Raw genomic sequence first — 14,604 nt, 5'->3', positions numbered from 1 at the left:
TTTGGTTTTTCTCTGGTACCGGGAACCGAACTCACGACCTTGCGCTTGCCTGCAGGCAGGCGCTTTTGCCACTGAGCTAAATCCCCAGCCCCCACCAGGGCATTCTTGAAGAACAAAGTTAAATACCTTTATCATGCCAAACATCAATATGATATGGTTGGGCATGTAGGAGCACGCCTGTAATCCCAGCACTTGGGACACTGAAGCAGGAGATCTCTGTGAGTTTGGAGGCCAGCCTGGGCTACATAGTGATTTTAGGGCCAGCCCCAACTGGGAGACCCTGTCCCAAAAACAAACAAAAAATATAACAACGCCAATTGTGATGGCACATGCCTGTAATCACAGCACTCGGGAGGCTGAGGCAGGAGGATCGTTGCAAGTTCAAGACCAGCCTGGGCTACAAAGTGAGCTCAAGGTCAGCCTGAACTGCATAACAAGACCCTGTCTCAAAAAGATAGACAGACAGACAGACAGACAAACAGATAAACAAACAAGCAACAGTACATAAGATAGCCTGATTTTGGTGCAAAGGTAGAAATGGTGACCGACAGAACAGAAGAGAATCCAGGAACAGCCCCAACTTGTGTATGATCATATGGTTTATGACAAAAGCTACAGTGGTGCATTAACGGAAAATGGTGCTAGAAATAAAATGGGGGTGGGCTAGGTACGTCCCTTCCTCCCACCAAACACAAATTTCAAATCCAGATGGACTACAGCTCTAAATGGCAAAGTTTTAGATAAAAAAAAAAATCACACACACACACACACACACACACACACACACACACACACACACATTTTCATGACTCTAGAACAGCCAAAAAAAATTTTATGTATTTATTTATTTATTTTTTGTACCAGAGATCAAACTCAGGACCTTGCGCTTGCCAGGCAGATGCTTATGCCACTGAGCTATATCCCTGGCTAGAACAGCCAAAATTTTCTTAAATAAGACATAAGGGAAGCCGGGTGTGGTGGCGCATGCTTGCAATCCTAGCACTCAGGAGGCTGAGGCAGAAAGATTACCATGAGTTGAAGGCCAGGATGGTCTACATGGTGAGTTCAAGGCCACCCTGAACTACACAGGGAGACTGTCTCAAAGAAAGAGAGAGAGAGTGCAAGGGAGGGAAAGAAGGAAGGAAGGAAGGAAGGAAGGAAGGAAGGAAGGAGAAAGAAAAGAGAGAGAGAGAAAGAAAAAGAAAGGAAAGAAAGAAAGAGAAGGAAAGAAAGAGAAGGAAAGAAAGAAAGAAAAAGAAAGAAAAAAGGAAAGAAAGAAAGAAAGAAAGAAAGAAAGAAAGAAAGAAAGAAAGAAAGAAAGAAAGAAAGAAAAAAAGAAAGAAAGAAAGAAAAAGAAAATTTAGGACGTTTTCTTCAGGTAAAGATGTAAGATTGAAAAGGTAACTTCAGGGCAGAAAAAATATTTGCAATATATTTATTTGACAACGGATTTATATCTAAGATATATAAAGCATTTTTATAAGTCAGTAAGAAAAAGTCAGACAACTGAATACAAATGTGGAAAAATACATTAGCAGGCATTTCATGAAACAAGGCATCAAGCCAGGCTTGGTGGTGCACACCAGTAACCCCAGCACTCTGGGAGGCTAAGGCACAAGAATCACAAGCTCAATCCCACCATCAATGTGAGCAAGACCCTGTCTCAAAATAAAAAATAAAAAGGCCTGGGGATGTGGCTCAGTGTGAAGGCCCCGGGTTCAAACCCAGTACAAAAAAAGACAGAGACAGATAGAACTGTCCAATTGTCAATACACACACAAAAAAGTGATTGAGCTGGGTGTGGTGGTGCACATCTATAATCCCAGCAGTCAGAAAGCTGAGGCAGGAGGATTGCCAGGAGTTCAAGGCCAGCCTAAACTACATAAAGATACAAACAATAACAACAACAAAAGTGCTTGTATTCATTAGTCAGGAAGGAAATACAAATTAAAACCACAATATACTACTATTAAACATGCACCAAAATGGCCAAAATTAAAATATCAAGTGTTGGCAAAAAAAAAAAAAAAAAAAAAGCAACTAGAAATCCCGTGTGACCATGTGGACAACTGTTTGGCAACAGCCACCCAAGCAGAGCATCTGTACACCCAGCATCCCACTCCTGGCACCTGCCTGGGGGAGCTGTGTATCAGAAGACGCACACCCAAAGACATGCACGGGAACCTGCACAGCCAATCTCTGTGACTTCCCAAATGGTCCAGAAGTAGAACAGATTAGAAATATGTACGTATCCACACCACAGAATTCTATACAGCAAAGCCAGGCATGGTGGCGCACGCCTGTAATCCCAGCACTTGGGAGGCTGAGGATGGAGGATCGTTGTGAGTTCAAGGCCAGTCTGGACTACATAGTGAATTCAAGGCCAGCCTGAACTGCATAGTAAGATTCTGCCTCGAAAATTAGATAGATAGATAGATAGATAGATAGATAGATAGACAGATAATCAGTCTGTACAGCAATGAGAATCAACAATCCTCCACTACGCACAACAATATGAATAAACCTCAAAAGATTGTGTAAAAGGAAGAAGCCAGATACCTAAAAACAATAAACAGGCAAAACCCAACAGGATTACTGATTAGAAATAAGGGCCGCAGTTATCTCTAAAGGGGAACAGTGAGTGGAAGGGGTCACTCCCAGGATGGTGGCTATAAACTCCCGCGGTCTGCATGCTGATCCCATGTGTAGTAGTCAGCTTGGGAACATTCACGCAACAGAACACTGATAACGGGCAGATTTTGGGTAAGTCCCTTATACGTCCATTAAAAGGAAAAAAAAAAAGAAAGAAGGGCTGTAGTAACTTATCGAGGGACCTGTAGCTGGTATGCTGGCAGAGCAGAATCTGAACCCAGGTCTGCCACATGCAAAGCCCAAAACCCCACCCACTGAGCCTTGCAGAACTCGTCACAGAGGACCACAGTCTCCGGAGGAGTGGGTCCGTCCCAGGCACAGAGTCACACGCGGCAGCCTGAGGCCCCGGGCCCTCAGCGGCTCCCAGCTTGGCTCGCACTGGATGACGTCTCCAGCTGGCCACCTGCCGCCAGTGATTATTCACTGCGTGCTGCCAACGTGCCAGGCACTACCACAGGTGACTGACACGTACTGGTGAGGCACAGACTCCAGCCTCACATTTCCACCTGACAAAGGGATCTCTGTTAGGCTGTTTCACAATCATCTTTACCCTAACATGTTCAAAACGCAGCAAAGCATCCGAGCATTTCCTCCTGAGCACTGGCAGCATGAGCTGGGTGTGGTGGCGCACAGCTGCAGTCCCAGCTACTCGGCAGGCTGAGGTGGGAGGACTGATCAAACAGCCTGGGCAACACAGGGAAACACACTTACACACACACACACACACACACACCCCAACACACAGAAACCTGGCCGCATGGTAAAGGGTAAGGGCTCCGAGGCCACGGGACACACTCTGAGACCTGGCTTTGTCACTGGCTGGCTGCATGTGAGTCTGGGTCAAGTGAACTTCTCTAAGCGTCTTTTTCACCTGGAAGACAGTAGGACCAGGCAGAATAGTGAGTAAATCCTGCCTCTGCTTCTTTTTTTTTGTCTTTTTGAGACAAGGTCTCGCTATGCAGTTCAGAAAGGCCTTGAGCTCACTTTGTAGCCCAGGCTGGTCTCAAACTCGCAACAATGCTCTCCTGCCTCAGCCTCCTGAGTGCTGGGATTACAGGTGTGCGCCATCACGCCTGGCCCTCCACTTCTTATTGGCTGCGTTTCTCTTATGGTACAATTTGCTACAAGTGTGACTTGGAAAATCACTGAACTACCCCATGCTTGTTTCCCCAGTCACCGAAAGGAATAATAATAGTACCCACCTCAGTGTTGTTTGGGAGTTCACAGAACTACTGAGGAAGGAATCCTGCCCCTCAAGGCAAGATTACACTTGTCACCTGCATGCGATCGCTGAGACTCATTCAGTGAGGATAAATGACTTGTCCTGAGCTGGGAGTGTAGCTCAGTGGGACAGTGTTTGCCACGCACGTGCGAGGCTCTGGGCTGAGCCTCAGTATCACAATCCATAAATCAGTCACTGCCTTGCCAAGGCCATACAGCTAGTACATGACCGAGTCAGGAGGTGAGCCCAACATTACAAACTGCGGGCCTAAGGTCTTTCAGTAACTTTACAGTGTCATAGCAGGTGCTGTTTTTACTCCCTGCCTGGTTCATTATTTTTGCTGATGCCATAACCCAGGAACTGGAAGGAACCTCAGGGAGCATTTAAAACAGACCCTGGTACATGGTAAATTCTTGAAAAGTGTTCCCCTTGCTGACTTCCTCCGTTCTAACAAGAAAACAGAGGCCCAGAGAGGTTAAGGGTTTGCCAGGTCACACAGTGCAGTCTCAGTCCTGAGGCTTCTTTGCAGTCTCCCTCTTTTGCCTCCTGCCTGCCTGGCCAGTTGCCAAGTCTGGCCTGGTCCTTCCTTCATAACCCTTCACCCTCCACCCCCATCACCCCAACACGCCAGGCTGTAATCACCACACAGCCTCCCGGAAGAATCTCTGCCCCCAGCACCTCAGCCTTTCATCCCTGCCCACACACGCTGACGCCTCCTCTAAACACCCCTTCCAAGTCGCTTCCTAGCTCAAACCCCCTCACTGGCCTCCCCTGAATCAGAAGCTCAAGGACAAACTTCGCATCTGGGACCCAACCGCCCTTCCCCGAGTCCCCGTGCCTTGGCCTTCCCGTCCCCACCCCAAGGCTCACCAGGACTCTCAGCCCTTCCTGTTTTCTTGGTCCACGCCAGCCCCACACAGAGCACTGGGCTCACCCAGCACTGCCGGATGCCGTGGCGGGACTCGAGCGCATACCGTCTCGCTGGGAAGGCTGGAGGGCCTCAGAGCAGGGACAGTGCAATAATGGGCAGGCCTGAGCCTATGAACTACGGGGCAGGTGACGGCAGAGAAACACGTCTTGGGATGAGGCGGGCCTGGATTCAAATCCTGACTCTCCCATGTATGAGCAAGTGCTTAGGAAAGTTCCTTCAGCTCTGTGCAGCATGTGCAGATGGACAGGAATGAATGACATCTACCTGCGAGGTTGCAAGGATTGGAAACAGCACACACAATGGCACTGCCAAGAGGTAAGCTCTTACTAGCACTGTTTGCCCGACACAGCAGGGCACAGGCTCTGGAGTCTGAATCCTGGTTAGAATCCCACCCACTTGCCACTCCAGGGAGTCCTTTCCCCTCTCCGAGCCTCAGTTCCTTCAGCCATAAAACAGAGATGGGACGGCCACAGGGTTGTGGTGAGGGCTGCGTGGGCCACTGGGCAGTGCGGGTGACACTCAGGCCACTGACCTTGGTCCTGAACACGCCAGGGAGCTTTACCATCTCCTTCCAGGCTGTTAATGCTACTGCACACCCAAGCCTGAATGCTGTTCCATGTCCCCAGGGTCCCCGCTCCTGGCCACGTGCCCACTGCTGTCTCCTAGACTTGGACACAGGCTTGGCACAGACAGGCACGCTGGTACGCATCTCCACCCAACTGGTCACTAACTGAGCAAAATGGGTCACTAACCTCTCTGTATCTTCATCTGCCAAAAATAATATAAAATATAATGGACTCTACCTCAGAGGCTGGCTAGGAGGATCAGGTTAGAATTCACCAAGTTTGGCTTAGCAAAGAGTCTAGCACCTAACAAGAACTTGCTACAGGTTGGCTGTCCCTTACCCAAACTTGGGACTTCATCTGCTTGTGATCAGAAGTGTTTTGAATTTCAGACTTTCTCAGATTTTGCAATCTGTGCATATGCATGTGACACCTTAGGGACAGGACCCAAGTCTGAACATGAAATTCACTCATGTTTCATATTCACCTGGTACACATAAGCTGAAAGTAATTTTATACAATATTTTCAGTGTGCCTGCGTTTTGACTACAAACTGTCATACGAAGTCAGGTGTGGAATTTTCCACTTGTGGTTTCATAACAGCTTCAAAAAGTTTTGGGTTTTGGAGTATGTTGGATTTTAGATTTTCAGATTAGGGATGCCCAGCCTATAAATATTAGCCAGACATGGTAGCACATGCCTGTAATCCTAGCACTGAGAGGCTGAGGCAGGAGGATCACAAGTTTGAGCTCAGACCAGGCAATTTAGTGACTGAGCAAGAACCCCTGACTCAAAATTTAAAATAAATAAATAAAAAAGAGCTGGGGATGTAGCTCAGTGTGAAGGCCCTGGATTCAGTCCCCAACACACACACACAAACTACTCACTGTTCTATGAAATACTATGTCACACATAACTGAATTATAAAGAAACCCTCAGAACACAGTGCATCTGAGAATGAGGACAGCCACAGGCCCTCTTGAGCTTGAGAGAAGTTACTGAAATCTTCACTGGGTCCCCAGTGGCCCTTCCCAGGGCAGAGGGGAGCCCAGCCCCCACCCCCCGAGGCAGAGAGGGCACAGCCTACAAACACGCTCGGACCTCGGGCAGCAAGGCCTCTTCCCCTCTACAACTCTAGAAAAAGGAAGTGAAGCTCTGCAACCACAACTGCCGAGAGCCAGGGAGGTGGTGAGAGGTGCAGGAGAGCAAGGGAGCCATCCGGGTGGAACGGCAGTCACTGGAGCTGGGTCAAAGGAGGCTGCGCAGGGCAGCCGTCGCACGGCTCATCCCCAGACCAAACACTGCTGAGCAGACACCGCCCCAGACTCGGCCTCAGAACCTCTGCCCTGCTCCTCCCTGCAGCCACCACCACTGGCAGCTGCCCAGGGCCCAGAGCAAGTCCACTGGCCATTCCCCACCGAAAGGCTCACGGTTTCAGCAGCAGCACAGGACTGTCAAGGTGCTGACACTGCCCATCTCCCTGGATCACAGGGAACACTTGGGGCTGGGCAAGTGGATGTGTGCCTAGGTTCACAGAGGGGCAGCCGAGTCCATGCCAACAGCAAAGGTAGGGCTGAAATTAGAACCCATGTCTCCCAAGGCGTTTGTGTGCTCCTTCTTTCAAACATGACTGCAAGATTTTAAATAATAATAATAATGATAATGATAATAATAAAGGGCTGAGCATGTATCTCAGTGGGAAGCCCCTGGGTAAAAATCAAAAAACTTGTTGAAGGAAGAATAGTGATTTTTTTTTTTTTTTTAAATCTTTTTGAGACAGGGTCTCACTGTGCAGTTCAGGCTGGCCTTGAGCTCACTTTGTAGCCCACGCTAGTCCCGAACTCACAATGATCTTCCTGCCTCAGCCTCCCGAGTGCTGGGATTACAGGCGTGTGCCACCACGCCCGGCTAAGGAATAGTGATTATAAAATATGCTCCTTGCCTTTAGGAATCTAAGTTCCAAATCCAGGGCTCTTTCGCTATGTCCTCCTCTTTCCCAAGAAGAACAAAGGTGCCCTCACACTACTGAGGCCCTTCTACTGCCTTTCCAGATGGGGAGCCAATGCCTACGAGGATCCAGCTGGAGAGGAGGGTTCAACCTCTTTGAACAGCTGTGGGAAGCAAATGAAGTTCTCTATACCCACTGCCTGATCAAGGCGCATCCTGGGGCCTCCTCACTCCAAGACAGGTTGAATAGCCAAGGCTGCCACTGAAGGCCCCCAGGACTGGCCCTGGGTTACTGAGGAGGTTGGGCCTAAACCCAGGGCCTCATGCATGCTCAGTGGTATGGTTTGGGTCTAAATGTCCGCTCAAAGCCTCATGCAGTCATAGGTAGGGCTTTTTCAGAGGTGGTTGGATCTAGAGTGTGTGATGCTAGGATTAAGGGTGAGTGATTACTAAATCAGTCCACTGATTGGTTTGGCACCACCCTAATCCCAGTAACCTAGACAGAGTATAAAAGGGGCAGAAAGAACCTTGCTTGCTTTGCTACCTTCTGCCCACCATGGACTGTTTCTTCTCTGCAATGCCTGTCTGCCATGCCGTCCTGGCTGGAGTCAGCCGACTATGGACTGAAACCTCTACAAACTGTGAGCCAAATACACCTTTCCTTCCCTAACTTTGGGTGCTGGGCATTTTGTCTCAGCAGTGAGAAAGGTAACTAACACACTCAGCAAGTGTTCTACCACTGAGCTGCACCCACAGCTTGAGTCAGCCGCCCCAGTGCTGCCCCCTGTGGAGGAAAGAGCTGCAGGGCTATGGTCTCCAGGCTGCCAGGCCCAGCTCAAGGTCAGCCACAGAACCCAGGACTCCAGCTGGGTCACCACTGCAGTTCTTCCGGGAGGTTCATGCAGCCCTTACCCCTATCAAGCTTAGGGCTAGGGCTGAGGATACGGGAAAAGCGTGGCCTGAGGGCAGAGTTACACAGAGCAGCATGGAACCCAAAGGTCAGGTGAAAGGGACAGTGAGTCAGTGCCACTGTGGGTTACTCCGGAGCAGCCTGATCTCATCTGGGAACCTGACTACTTGTCAGCCTGTGACTTTGAGGAAGCTGCTCTGCCTCTCTTTGGAGCCTCAGTTTCCTCACCTCTACAGTGGGTAATAAAAATAACCACTGTGTCAGATTTTAAGAGATGACAGAATATCAAGGTCTAACCCAGAGCCAGTCAATTATGACACTGGTGTCTATACATAATGCCTTGGGAGTGCAGAGGGGAAAAGCAGGGTCAAGCAGGACGAGGCAGGCAAGGAAGGGAAAGAACTGACAGTGCCGCTGGATCAGAAAGAACGAGGCAGCAGGCTCACCCGGGGAGGCGGGCAGGACGGTAGAGGGAACAGCATGAGCCAGCAAAGGCACACACTCCCGGGCGCAGGGCTAGGCTGGGGTGCTGGGGGCGGGTGTATGTAGGGACAAGGGGAAGGCGGGCTACGGGGCCTGTCCAGCAGGGGGCGAGCTCAGAAGGCTGGAAGATGATTTGTTTCTGCCACCACTAAGCCACGCTGAACTGCGTGATCAGAAAATTATTCTCTTCCCAACTCACTGTCAAGCCTTTGATGCCATCAAAGGAAAGTCTCAGCTTTTACTGCCTAACACTGCGAACCTCACAAGCCTCAAAGGGACCCTTTCCACAGGCAATGTAACCAGCGGGACAGCTGTAAGGTTGTTTTTGCTTATCTGAGTATCTTCTACCAGGGCAAAGTGGTTTTCCACTTACAGAGGTGATACAAGTTTTCTTTTTAAAATATAGTTACTCATTGCCCAAGGATAAGGATACATTCTGAGAAATGTGTCATTATGTGGCTAGTGATTTCCTCCCTGTGAGAACATCACAGAAGACGCTTGTACAAACTAAGACCCATGACACCATCAAGCAATATAATCTTATGTGAGTACAGTCACACATGAGGCCCACCACTGACTGAAATATTGTTATGGGTAGATATGTGTATTTAAAAGTGAGTTGTTTAGCTGGGTGTAGTAGAATACACCTGTAATCCCAGCACTTGGGAAGCTGAGGCAGGAGGACCACCTCGAGTTCCAGGATAGGCTGGGCTATATAGTGGGTTCAAGGCCACTACATAGGAAGACCCTGACTCAAAAAAAGAAAAAAAGACTTGGTGACTATTTCCAAAGGAAAGTCTTAGGTCCGGACGTTCTGGCCCCTACAAGACTGACTTCGCCCTTCCGAGGGAAATCTCCCGAATCCTCACAATACTCCACATGCTCAGCCGACGTGGCTCGCTCAGTGCCCCGCATCTGTCCTTCCTCCTGCCACTTCCGCCTTCTCTTTGTTCCGGACATTAATCCACCCAAACTTCAGTGTGGGCTCCACTATCACCTGTCCAGGTCCTCCAGGTGGTGGGTACTCCCGATCCCTCCAACCATCTTGCAAAGCCCGGCCTCACCACGGAGGCCTGTCAGGCCTTCCACCCCGCACTGCCCTAGGCTGGAAAGCTGCAGCGGGCAGGACACACACCAGCCCGCATCCCTCTGTGTAAGGACAGCAGAGAATCACTCACACTGGGCCTCACCAGGAGACCCCTGACAGCCTTTCAGCCTGTCCCGGGGGGAAGCATGGAGGGTTCTGCAGAGGCTCCTGTTCTTTAGTCATTCATCCATCCTTTCCCTGAGCCTTCTACACAAGGACAAGGGGAGTAACACACATGCGTCCCACACTGCAGGGGAAAGAACGAAGCAGTACTGACGACGCGGCACGGGGCCAGAGAAGGAGGCGGTGGGACTGTGTGACGGAGGGCAGGCTCCACGGGGCTCGGGGTGCGGGACACCAACGTGGAGACGGAAGGACGAAGGGAATGAGTCTCTGCTGTCTTCTCTGAAGGCAAAACAAGATGCCTGGGAGGGAGGGTGCGCGCTGCACGCTGCTCCTCCACTCCCTGCCCTGTGACTGCGGCTCGGAGCCTGCATCACTCACTGGGTTCACAGGGCTGTCCACACACAGGGCTGGGAGGGATGGCGGGTGGGAGGCACAGAGGGCTCGGTCAAGCTCTCTCCAAACACAGGGATTACTGCTGTCATCGTTACTGCGCAGCTCACAGGACGCCAGAGGATTCCGGGCTGCCCCCAGCCCTGAGTCTGGCTAAGCTGAACAATAATCCTGCCTCACAATCAGCCCTGACCTGAAGGGGAGGAGAAACCGGCGGGTGCCAAGTCACCGCAGCTGCCAGGTAGACCGGCCCAGGTCCGACAGAAGGACACTGAGAAGCTGAGTCCTGGGGTCGTGTGGCCCAGGTGTGGGAGAGAAGGAAGTCGCACGGGGAGAGACATAGCTGAGGGTGTGGCTGTGGACAGCTCGGCACAAGAAGGCGACAAAGAACAGCCCAAGTTCCAGGGAACATCCTCTCCCCGCCGGCCCCCTCCCAAGCTGCTGCACAGAACTACTGAAAGGATTTCCAGCGGTGGATACAGAAGGGCTCTGACATTTACAGGCCACTAGATCTCTACAGGGCCAGCTGGGCATTTAAAAGCCTCTGTAAACACCATCCTGTTAGGGGAAGGAGCCAACCGCAGACCGGAAACCCCCGAGGTGTGAAAATACACACGTCACTTCTCAGCAGGAAGGAGCTGGGTGGGGCAAACTGAGATTAAGGCCTCAGCCCAGCCCCAGGGCCCAGTGGCCTAAGGAACCCACACAGCAGGCAGGGAGGAATCAGGGGTCACCCAGGGTGCCTGCCAGCCAGCCGCACACACCTTTCTGCTGTTCGTCAGGCCCTGCTAACCTGCTCACCACTCTGGGCTTTTCCCTTTTCTGCTGTGCAGACCCTTGTCGTCCTACCGCAACATGTGGGATGCACGGCCTGCGCTGACCACCCGTCTAACTGAGCCACGCCCACTGCACCCCTCTTCTCCCAGACCCCAGCCCGGGCCATGGAGGCTGTGGGCCTGGGCCTCTCTGCTCAGACGTACCTCTGTCACAGGACCTCCTGTGGCCACACTGGAGACCGACTGCTCTCCTCCAGCTCTTTCTTCTCTCCCCATTCTCTGCGTCTGTCTGACAACCGACGTACCTAATGATTCGCTCTCAGTCCCTCTCCTCCCCTAGGATGTCACCCCCATGAGGAAAGGATTATCATCAGTTTTATTCACTGTCATAGCACCAGCGTCTAGAAAAGTGCCTGGTACACAGTAAATGTTTGATGACTGACTGAATGAATGAGGGTACATGACTGTGTAAGAGCAGGGGTTCTAGCCAGACTGCCTGTGGCTTTACCCCAATTCTTCCATTTACCATGCGATCCTGAACCATTTACTTCACGTCTCTGTGCCCCAATTAAATTGATCAGTAAAAGGGGATAACAGCAGTGCCCACTCCATAGGATCGCTGAGGGATTCAATAAGATCAAGATATAAAAAGCTTAAAATGGTGCCTGGCTCCTAGGAAGGACTCAGTTCCATGCTGGCTGCCAGCACAGCCCTCACTGCTAGCATTTCTTGCATATTTACATGGTCATTTGTTTATCAGCTGCCTCTCTCTACGCCAGTGTCAGCTCCAGCCTGCCTTGTTCACTACTCTGTCCCCAGTCCCTAGCAAAGTGTAGGAAGAGGAAAGCAGGGCTCCCCCCAGGGAACCACGCAGACAGCTTTAAGCCTCACCGATCTGTTTCTCCAGGGCAGCTGCTTCACAGACTGTGGCCCGGGGCAGGATCCCAGGGTCCGTGAAACTCGTCTGCAGCAGGCAGCTCATGACAAAGAAGAAGAGGATGGCAGCAATGATGGGGATGGCGAGGGTCAGCTTGTTGGCTAGGTAGGGACAGCTACAAGGAGAAATGGAGAAAGCACGATTAGCAGATATCCCAAAGGCTCCTGGGCTTCTCCCTGCATAGCCACCCCCACCCCCCATAAGTGCCTGGGTCAGACATCACTAATCGATCATTATACACACACCCCTAGCCCCGGGCAGGTGTGACCAACAGATCCCAGCATTCTTTTTCTCTCTTCTTTTCTTCTTGAGACAAGGTCTCCCTATGTAGTCCAGGCTGGCCTTGAACTTGTGATGATCCTCCTGACTCAGCCTCCCAAGTGCTGGGATTACAGGCCTGCACCATCATGCCTGACACCAGCACTCTTTCTTTTTAAGAGACAATTTCAGGGTTTCATTTTGCTATGTTGTTTAGACTGGCTCCAAACTCCTAGGTTCAAGCAATCCTCCCACCTCAGTCTCCTGGAAAGCTGGGTCTATAGTTGCACCCCTGTACCAGCTTTGACCCCAGCGCTCTTAACCCCAGCATTTATCTGAAGCCTCCAAACCCCTCTAAACCCAGAGCTCGAGGCAGCCACTGGCAATGAGGTGGACCGTGGCCACCTGGGATGAACCATCCACGGCAACGCTGATCGACTCACTCATTCAGTCACTCCCTCCACAAATATTTACCGGGTTCTCTTTTGTGCCAGGCAACACTTTCAGTAAGCAGCAGGAATAATGGCCACAAATAGGACACCAGTCCCTCCCCCGTGCGGCTCATGGTCTAGTGGGGAAGAGAGACCTGTGAACAGGGAATTGCCACTCGGGGTGACGCGTGCTCTCTCAGGGGAGGGAAGACAAGGAGAGGAAAGGTTCCTTGAAGGAGATAATGCAGAAGAACAAGCACAGGGGTGAGTTCAGCCACTACCACTGTCACCGGGGATGTAACCCTAATGGGGTCTGTTGGGGGCCTCTGGCCCGAGCTGGTTCAGGGAACAACCTATGCCTGCTGGATGCCCAGGCCTCTTCTCTCCCAGGCAGGCGGCCGAGCACAGGGCTCCACATCCTCTTCAGGCCCCCTCCTCCATCTCCAGGCTGGAACATTCTACACATTCCGTACACGGTAGGGGCATGGCTTAAAGATGGAATAAAGCCATCAGGGCCCTCTGAGGCCAGTCTTCTCTGTTGTCACTCCATTGTCCACCTAGAGGCCAGAGGCACATTTTGGAAATGTAAATGAGATCTTTGCCTGACACTCTTAAAAGGCTTCCCATTTTGGGGCTGAGGATTTAGCTCAGTGGCATAGCACCTGCCCGGCAAGCGCGAGGTCATGAGTTTGATTCCTGGTACCGGACAAAAACCAAAAAAAAAAAAGCTTCCCATTTTATATATATGGTGGGTTTGGGGGGAGTTTTGTTTGTTTTGCAGTACTGGGGATTGATGCAAGGATGCTCTACTACTGAACTGCACCTCTAATCCTGTTTACTTGCTTACTTGCTTAGTTGTCTGTTTGTTTGTTTAGTGGTACAGGAGACTGAACCCAGGGTCTTTGAACTAAGCTATATCTGAGCCCTTTTTTAGACACAGTCTCCTGTAAATCACTATATTTCCCAGACTGGGCTAGTGCCTGCAATCCTCCTGCCTCAACCTCTCAGAAGGCTGGGATTACAGGAATGTGCCACTATGATCCACTTCCAGCCCTTTTTTATTTTGAAACAGGATCTCAATAAACTGTCAAGGCTAGCATCAAACTTGCCATCCTCCTCTCTCAGCCTCACAAGTTGCTGCAATCACAGGAATGTACAGGGCTGGGGATTTAGCTCAGCGGCACAGCGCCTGCCTGGCAAGCGCGAGGTTGTGAGTTCAGTTCCTGGGAAAAAAAACCAAAACAACAAAACCGGAAAAAAAAAAAAAAAAGGAATGCACAACTAAGCTCAATCTCACTAAATTTTAAATAAAACTCAAACTCCATATCACAGGCTTCTAGGCCAGGTATGATCTGGACCCTCCTGAAAGTTTCTCCAGTGTCATTCCATGAAACTCTCCCCACCCCCTCTACTCCCGTCACAATAGCTTCAAGGCAGGTCTCAGTGACTCTTGCACCTCAGGGCCTTTGCACTTGCTGTTCCTTTTCTCTCGAATATTCATCCTTTTTCGGAAGAACCTTCCTTGACAACTCCATATACAGCAGACCTCCCTAATACTCTTTATTTCCTGCATGTTATTTACTAAAACATTAATTGCTGATGCGTTGGGTGCCTTTTCCCAAGGACACAAGTTCCTCTGAGGGTACAAACTCTACCTTCTTGTTCACTTTACATTCCCAGCACACAGCAAGTGAGCACCCGGATCAAGAAGGTACCCAGTAAATAACTGAAAAACGAACAAACCACGTTCATTCTTGCCACAGCACGGAACATAGCTACCATCCTTTACGGGCTTACTATGTACCAGACACTGCTGTCATCCCTAAGTTATTATTGACAACATCTGAACTACAGTTACCGTGTGCCAGATTTTACACTGAGCAAGTCACAT

General features: G+C 50.5%; 1 protein-coding gene across 1 annotated transcript in view; it reads right to left on the bottom strand.

The window, feature by feature from the left end:
- Window positions 1-12,139, bottom strand: part of Zdhhc18 (zinc finger, DHHC-type containing 18) — a gene marked incomplete at its 5' end in the record, with an annotated part of 35,593 nt that extends 23,454 nt beyond the window's left edge. The window contains 1 exon segment of the mRNA XM_013519585.1: window positions 11,979-12,139. Within this exon segment, the coding sequence (XP_013375039.1) occupies window positions 11,979-12,139 (161 nt within the window).
- Window positions 12,140-14,604: the final 2,465 nt, after the last annotated feature.

Source organism: Chinchilla lanigera, unplaced genomic scaffold (assembly GCF_000276665.1).
Source record: "Chinchilla lanigera isolate Chin_1 unplaced genomic scaffold, ChiLan1.0 scaffold00051, whole genome shotgun sequence".
NCBI classification, from domain to species: Eukaryota; Metazoa; Chordata; class Mammalia; order Rodentia; family Chinchillidae; genus Chinchilla; species Chinchilla lanigera.
The sequence above is the reverse complement of the archived record's forward strand: the minus strand, read 5'-3'. Positions and strand labels throughout refer to the sequence as shown.